Source organism: Salmo salar, chromosome ssa17 (assembly GCF_905237065.1).
Source record: "Salmo salar chromosome ssa17, Ssal_v3.1, whole genome shotgun sequence".
NCBI lineage: Eukaryota > Metazoa > Chordata > Actinopteri > Salmoniformes > Salmonidae > Salmo > Salmo salar.
In genome coordinates, this window is record NC_059458.1 from 45,966,431 (window position 1) to 45,974,821 (window position 8,391).

The following is an 8,391-nucleotide window of genomic DNA, read 5'->3' on the forward strand; positions in this document are numbered from 1 at the left end:
TTGAAGCGTGTAGCACGTAAAAAAAAATCACATGTCCTCTGTTTCAATACTCACTACCGAGTTCCAAACTGCCTCTGGAAGCAACGTCAGCACAATAACTGCTTGTCGCGATCTTTATGAAATGGGATTCCATGGCCGAGCAGCCAAGATCACCATGAGCAATGCCAGGCGTCGGCTGGAGTGGTGTGAAGCTCGCCAACGTTGGACTCCGGAGCAGTGGAAACGCGTTCTCTGGAGTGGTGCGAAGCTCGCCGACGTTGGACTCCGGCGCAGTGGAAACGCCTTCTCTGGAGTGATGATTCACGCTTCACCATCTGGCAGTCCGACAGGCGAATCTGGGTTAGGCAGATGCCAGGAGAAAGATGCCTGCCCGAATGCATAGCGCCAACTGTAATGTTTGGTGGAGGAGGAATTATGGTCTTAATGATGGTGTTGGATTCGTGCCTGGCGACGCAGTCGAGGGTGAACAGGGAGTACAGGAGGGGACTGAGCACGCACCCCTGAGGGGCTCCAGTGTTGAGGATCAGCGTGGCGGATGTGTTGTTGCCTACCCTCACCACCTGGGGGCGGCCCGTCAGGAAGTCCAGGATCCAGTTGCAGAGGGAGGTGTTTAGTCCCAGGGTCCTTAGCTTAGTGATGAGCTTTGAGGGCACTATGGTGTTGAACGCTGAGCTGTCGTCAATGAATAGCATTCTCACATAGGTGTTCCTTTTGTCCAGGTGGGAAAGGGCATCGGGTGGGTAAATGATTTGCTGATGTCAACGCTGTGAACATGGTGGTGGTGGGGTTATGGTATGGGCAGGCATAAGCAACGGACCACGAACGCAATTGCATTTTATCTATGGCAATTTGAATGCACAGAGATACCGTGACAAGATCTTTAGGCACATTGTTGTGCCATTCCTCCGCCGCCATCACCTCAACTTTCAGCATGATAATGCACGGCTCCATGTCGCAAGGATCTGTACACTTCCTGGAAGCTGAAAATGTCCCAGTTCTTCCATGGCCTGCATACTCACCAGACATGGCACCAATTTAGCATGTTTGGGATGCTCTGAATCAATGTGTATGACGGCGTGTTTTTAGTTGTATTTATTTACAGAAAACAAGTGATGGACAACAAATTATTATAATAAAAAAATATATAGTGTGGTTGGAAGCACAAGGGCTTGTATATAAAAACAGTGTGGTTGGAAGCCCAAGGGCTTGTATATAAAAACAGTGTGAATGGAAGCCCAAGGGCTTGTATATAAAAACAGTGTGGTTGGAAGCCCAAGGGCTTGTATATAAAAACAGTGTGATTGGAAGCCCAAGGGCTTGTATCAGTGTGGTTGGAAGCCCAAGGGCTTGTATATAAAAACAGTGTGGTTGGAAGCCCAAGGGCTTGTATATAAAAACAGTGTGGTTGGAAGCCCAAGGGCTTGTATATAAAAACAGTGTGGTTGGAAGCACAAGGGCTTGTATATAAAAACAGTGTGGTTGGAAGCCCAAGGGCTTGTATATAAAAACAGTGTGGTTGGAAGCCCAAGGGCTTGTATATAAAAACAGTGTGGTTGGAAGCACAAGGGCTTGTATATAAAAACAGTGTGGTTGGAAGCCCAAGGGCTTGTATATAAAAACAGTGTGGTTGGAAGCCCAAGGGCTTGTATATAAAAACAGTGTGATTGGAAGCCCAAGGGCTTGTATATAAAAACAGTGTGGTTGGAAGCACAAGGGCTTGTATATAAAAACAGTGTGATTGGAAGCACAAGGGCTTGTATATAAAAACAGTGTGGTTGGAAGCCCAAGGGCTTGTATATAAAAACAGTGTGGTTGGAAGCCCATGGCTGGTATATAAAAACAACTAAAAAACAATGTACCATACATAAGTACAAAAAGGTAGAAGACCCAGCAGGTTATTGATATAGATTAGTATGGTAGTAGACCCAGCAGGTTATTGATATAGATTAGTATGGTAGTAGACCCATCAGGTTATTGATATAGATTAGTATGGTAGAAGACCCAGCAGGTTATTGATATAGATTAATATGGTAGTAGACCCAGCAGGTTATTGATATAGATTAGTATGGTAGTAGACCCAGCAGGTTATTGATATAGATTAGTACGGTAGTAGACCCAGCAGGTTATTGATATAGATTAGTATGGTAGTAGACCCAGCAGGTTATTGATATAGATTAGTATGGTAGAAGACCCAGCAGGTTATTGATATAGATTAGTATGGTAGTAGACCCAGCAGGTTATTGATATAGATTAGTATGGTAGTAGACCCATCAGGTTATTGATATAGATTAGTATGGTAGAAGACCCAGCAGGTTATTGATATAGATTAATATGGTAGTAGACCCAGCAGTGTTATTGATATAGATTAGTATGGTAGTAGACCCAGCAGGTTATTGATATAGATCAGTATGGTAGTAGACCCAGCAGGTTATTGATATAGATTAGTATGGTAGTAGACCCAGCAGGTTATTGATATAGATTAGTATGGTAGTAGACCCAGCAGGTTATTGATATAGATTAGTATGGTAGTAGACCCAGCAGGTTATTGATATAGTTTAGTATGGTAGTAGACCCAGCAGTCAGGTTATTGATATAGATGAGGAATAACAAGGTCTAATTGTCGAACCCTGTGGTATGCCAGAATATCTTGGCCCTGGTGGATGCACAGCCGTTTGTGTTCCAGTTCCTGCCAATATCAAACTACTTCCCACAGCCGTTGAAGAGGAGTGGGACAACATTCCACAGGCCACAATCAACAGCCTGATCAACTCTATGCGTCACGCTGCACGAGGTAAATGTTGGTCGCTCCAGAAACTGACTGGCTTTCTGATCCGTGCCCCTACCTTTTCTGAAGCAATCTGTATTCCCAGGCATGTGAAATCCATAGATTAGGGCCTAATATATGTATTTCTATTGACTGATTGATTTCCTTATGTGAACTGTATCTCAGTAAAGTCTTTGAAATTGTTGCATGTTGCGTTTATAGTTTTGTATATAATTTACGATCCCCTTATACAAACGGCTTACTCATTTACCTAGCTCTTATCAATAGTTAAGAACGCTGTTATCAGGCTTAAGTTCAAGGTCAGAATACACGTAGAGAGAAACCTGCTAATGACGTTCCATTTACGGGCGCTTACCTCGGGTTGGAAATCCGCCCCAGGAACCAAACTAATCTGCTAATGACGTTCCCTTTACGGGCGCTTACCTCGGGTTGGAAATCCGCCCCAGGAACCAAACTAACCTGCTAATGACGTTCCCTTTACGGGCGCTTACCTCGGGTTGGAAATCCGCCCTAGGAACCAAATTAAACTGGGATGGAGTGGTCTGATTTTGTCCAATAGAAACTCTCATTTTCGTTGCAAAACAAAGCGGTTTGCTACGGTTTGGACTAATGGATTACCTTACACCTTGGCGAACAATATCACGACACAAAGTAAGACTCATCCTCTTTATTGAAGCACATGACTGCCAGGGACTCAACTTGGTGTGGAATTAATACCAAGACTCTCTGGCAACATCAAACCCAAAACAACTATATCTCCAGTACACACAACACTGTACTGGGAAATGAATAGGAATGCTGGAATGGTCATTCATTCAGTATGTCCTCTTTCTAATAAAATAGGATAAGCAAAAATACATTCATTATGTTGCTTTTGCTACATGGTGCAAAATAAATCATTGTAAAAAATTATTTACAATATCAAAGTCAGAATTTACTCATAAAGCTGTATCGAATGATTAATGTTTATAAGATTAAGTTCCAATGGTTCTCTCTCCGAGACCTGTTAAAATTGGTTAATGAGGAGGAAGTGGAGGAGGAAGTGGTGTGAATGGGGAGTTTTACATCTTGCTCTGTTTGACTTCTTGGTTAAGTTGCTCAACAACTGAATCCTTCTTCTTCTTGTCAGAACCCTTGCTGCTCTTACTGCAGTCTGAGTCCTTTCTCTCCATCTCAACCTGATCTCTCTTCTTCTTCTTCTCCTCCGGCTCGTGTTCCGGCTGGCGTAACTCGGCCTCGATCTCCGCTGGGTCAGTGTAGGTGTAGAAGTAGGACATGATGGCGAACACAATACACACCACCACAAGGAGAGAGGCAAACAGGATGTATTCTGCCCACTGGAACACAAACAGAAACACAGGGGTTAATATCACTACTCTGCTCCCTGGAACACACAGGGGTTAATATCACTACTCTGCTCCCTGGAACACACAGGGGTTAATATCACTACTCTGCTCCCTGGAACACACAGGGGTTAATATCACTACTCTGCTCCCTGGAACACACAGGGGTTAATATCACTACTCTGCTCCCTGGAACACACAGGGGTTAACATCACTACTCTGCTCCCTGGAACACACAGGGGTTAACATCACTACTCTGCTCCCTGGAACACACAGGGATTAATATCACTACTCTTCTCCCTGGAACACACAGGGGTTAATATCACTACTTTGCTCCCTGGAACACACAGGGGTTAATTATATCACTACTCTGCTCCCTGGAACACACAGGGGTTAATATCACTACTCTGCTCCCTGGAACACACAGGGGTTAATATCACTACTCTGCTCCCTGGAACACACAGGGGTTAATATCACTACTCTGCTCCCTGGAACACACAGGGGTTAATATCACTACTCTGCTCCCTGGAACACACAGGGGTTAACATCACTACTCTGCTCCCTGGAACACACAGGGGTTAACATCACTACTCTGCTCCCTGGAACACACAGGAGTTAACATCACTACTCTGCTCCCTGGAACACACAGGGGTTAATATCACTACTCTGCTCCCTGGAACACACAGGGATTAATATCACTACTCTGCTCCCTGGAACACACAGGGGTTAACATCACTACTCTGCTCCCTGGAACACACAGGGGTTAACATCACTACTCTGCTCCCTGGAACACACAGGGGTTAACATCACTACTCTGCTCCCTGGAACACACAGGGGTTAATATCACTACTCTGCTCCCTGGAACACACAGGGGTTAACATCACTACTCTGCTCCCTGGAACACACAGGGATTAATATCACTACTCTTCTCCCTGGAACACACAGGGGTTAATATCACTACTCTGCTCCCTGGAACACACAGGGGTTAATTATATCACTACTCTGCTCGCTGGAACACACAGGGGTTAATATCACTACTCTGCTCCCTGGAACACACAGGGGTTAATATCACTACTCTGCTCCCTGGAACACACAGGGGTTAATATCACTACTCTGCTCCCTGGAACACACAGGGGTTAATATCACTACTCTGCTCCCTGGAACACACAGGGGTTAACATCACTACTCTGCTCCCTGGAACACACAGGGGCTAATATCACTACTCTGCTGCTCCCTGGAACACACAGGGGTTAACATCACTACTCTGCTGCTCCCTGGAACACACAGGGGTTAACATCACTACTCTGCTCCCTGGAACACACAGGGGTTAATATCACTACTCTGCTCCCTGGAACACACAGGGGTTAACATCACTACTCTGCTCCCTGGAACACACAGACAACAAGGTTTAGATATGAATGAATTTAGGTCCAATCTGACCTCAGTTCAGTGGTCAGTATTGTTTAGAAGGTTGTATAGGGTTCTAGAGGTTAGAAGATCCGTAGTCACCTGATCTGGGAGCTGTGCTGCCTCGGCAACAATCAGCACTATGATGTTGCCCACGGCGACGGTGAACAGCCAACCAGCCTGCAGCACCGACTTCATGTTGCTAGGTGCCTGCGTGAGGTTTTGGGTTAGAGATGAGAATTGAAAGTTAATTGACGAAGAAAACAGATCAGAGTTGAGTTGTGTTGTGGATGACAAGAAAGGTAAAGGTGTGTGACGGGTGAGAGAGGACAGTGGCGCCCCCTACCTGTGAGTAGGAGAACTCCAGGCCAGTCACAGAGAACACCACCTCGCCTGCTGTCATGAGGAAGTACTGGGGGATCTGCCAGCCCATGTGGATGGTGTTGGGCTGGATGTCTTCCACCACCTGGATGGCCTGCCAACACTGGACACAGTAATCAACACATTAAACACTGTTTTCTACTAAATGGATATACAGAAAACAACAGAAAAACATGCTTTAAAACCCCTGGAGAACAGCTCATCATGGACCTTCACAACACAATCACACACAGCAAACAGAACAACATGCTTTAAAACCCCTGGAGAAAAGCTCATCATGGGCCTTCACAACACAATCACACACAGCAAACAGAACAACATGCTTTAAAACCCCTGGAGAAAAGCTCATCATGGGCCTTCACAACACAATCACACACAGCAAACAGAACAACATGCTTTAAAACCCTGGAGAACAGCTCATCATGGACCTTCACGACACAATCACACACAGCAAACAGAACAACATGCTTTAATACCTTGGAGAACAGCTCATCATGGACCTTCACGACACAATCACACACAGCAAACAGAACAACATGCTTTAAAACCCCTGGAGAACAGCTCATCATGGACCTTCACGACACAATCACACACAGCAAACAGAACAACATGCTTTAAAACCCTGGAGAACAGCTCATCATGGACCTTCACAGCTCATTGTTAGCTTGGTTAAGGGTTCGGTGTTATAGGATAGAGGACTTACATCAGGGCTTCCGATGGTGAACGTGGACGGTATGACGAGGGTGAAGGCGCTGCCAAAGCCCAGCTCTTTAGAGTACAGACATGATGCGCCCCCACTGTCCATGATGGTAAACTCCGCCCTGAGACACACAACAGCCAATCAGATCTCTCTCTCTCTCTCTCTCTCTCTCTCTCTCTCTCTCTCTCTCTCTCTCTCTCTCTCTCTCTCTCTCTCTCTCTCTCTCTCTCTCTCTCTCTCTCTCTCTCTCTCTCTCTCTCTCTCTCTCTCTCTCTCTCTCTCTCTCTCTCTCTCTCTCTCTCTCTCTCTCTCTCTCTCTCTCTCTCTCTCTCTCTCTCTCTCTCTCTCTCTCTCTCTCTCTCACACACACACACACACACACACACACACACACACACACACACACACACACACACACACACACACACACACACACACACATATATATATATATATATATATATATATATATATATAAAGCCACTCACTTTCCCTGTGGAACCAGACTGTAGTTGGAGACGGACAGAGGAGCGATGTCGCCAACTCCCAACGTAACGTTCAACACACTGCCCAAACCGTTCACAAATCTACAGTGTGAAAGAGCAAAACAACAGGTCAGGAACACTCAGGGCCCTGACCACTAACGGGACCATTGGTAACACTCAGGGTCCTGACCCTAACCACTAACGGAACTGTTGGTAACACTCAGGGTCCTGACCCTAACCACTAACGGAACTGTTGGTAACACTCAGGGTCCTGACCCTAACCACTAACGGGACTGTTGGTAACACTCAGGGTCCTGACCCTAACCACTAAGGGACTGTTGGTAACACTCAGGGTCCTGACCCTAACCACTAAGGGACTGTTGGTAACACTCAGGGTCCTGACCCTAACCCCTAACGGGACTGTTGGTAACACTCAGGGTCCTGACCCTAACCACTAAGGGACTGTTGGTAACACTCAGGGTCCTGACCCTAACCACTAACGGGACTGTTGGTAACACTCAGGGCCCTGACCCTAACCACTAACGGGACTGTTGGTAACACTCAGGGCCCTGACCCTAACCACTAAGGGGACTGTTGGTAACACTCAGGTTCCTGACCCTAACCACTAACGGGACTGTTGGTAACACTCAGGGTCCTGACCCTAACCACTAATGGGACTGTTGGTAACACTCAGGGTCCTGACCCTAACCACTAACGGGACTGTTGGTAACACTCAGGGTCCTGACCCTAACCACTAACGGGACTGTTGGTAACACTCAGGGTCCTGACCCTAACCACTAACGGGACTGTTGGTAACACTCAGGGTCCTGACCCTAACCACTAAGGGTCTGTTGGTAACACTCAGGGTCCTGACCCTAACCCCTAACGGGACTGTTGGTAACACTCAGGGTCCTGACCCTAACCACTAACGGGACTGTTGGTAACACTCAGGGTCTTGACCCTAACCACTAACGGGACTGTTGTAACTGACCTGATGGCGTTCATGCCGTCGTCGGGCTTCTTGCTCAAGTCGTAAACCTGGAGAGAAACAGGAAGGGATGTTACATTCCATAGTGGCTGATAGACTGATATCAACAACAGACATAGTGGCTGATAGACTGATATAAACAACAGACATAGTGGCTGATAGACTGATATCAACAACAGACATAGTGGCTGATATCAACAACAGATATAGTGGCTGATATCAACAACAGACAGTGGCTGATAGACTGATATCAACAACAGACATAGTGGCTGATAGACGGAGATCAACAACAGACATAGTGG

The 8,391-nt window shown here is 46.1% G+C and overlaps 1 protein-coding gene across 2 annotated transcripts in view; it reads right to left on the reverse strand.

The window, feature by feature from the left end:
• Positions 1-3,437: 3,437 nt before the first annotated feature.
• Positions 3,438-8,391, reverse strand: part of LOC106577464 (solute carrier family 15 member 1) — a 155,209-nt gene continuing 150,255 nt past the window's right edge. For both annotated transcript variants that reach the window (XM_045699653.1, XM_045699654.1), the window contains exons 18-23: positions 8,093-8,139; positions 7,105-7,203; positions 6,620-6,737; positions 5,882-6,019; positions 5,638-5,745; positions 3,438-4,122 (exon numbers count right to left, since the gene is read on the reverse strand). In XM_045699653.1, the coding sequence (XP_045555609.1) occupies positions 3,847-4,122; positions 5,638-5,745; positions 5,882-6,019; positions 6,620-6,737; positions 7,105-7,203; positions 8,093-8,139 (786 nt within the window). In that variant the 3' untranslated portion in view covers positions 3,438-3,846. The remainder of the gene's footprint in view (positions 4,123-5,637; positions 5,746-5,881; positions 6,020-6,619; positions 6,738-7,104; positions 7,204-8,092; positions 8,140-8,391) is intronic.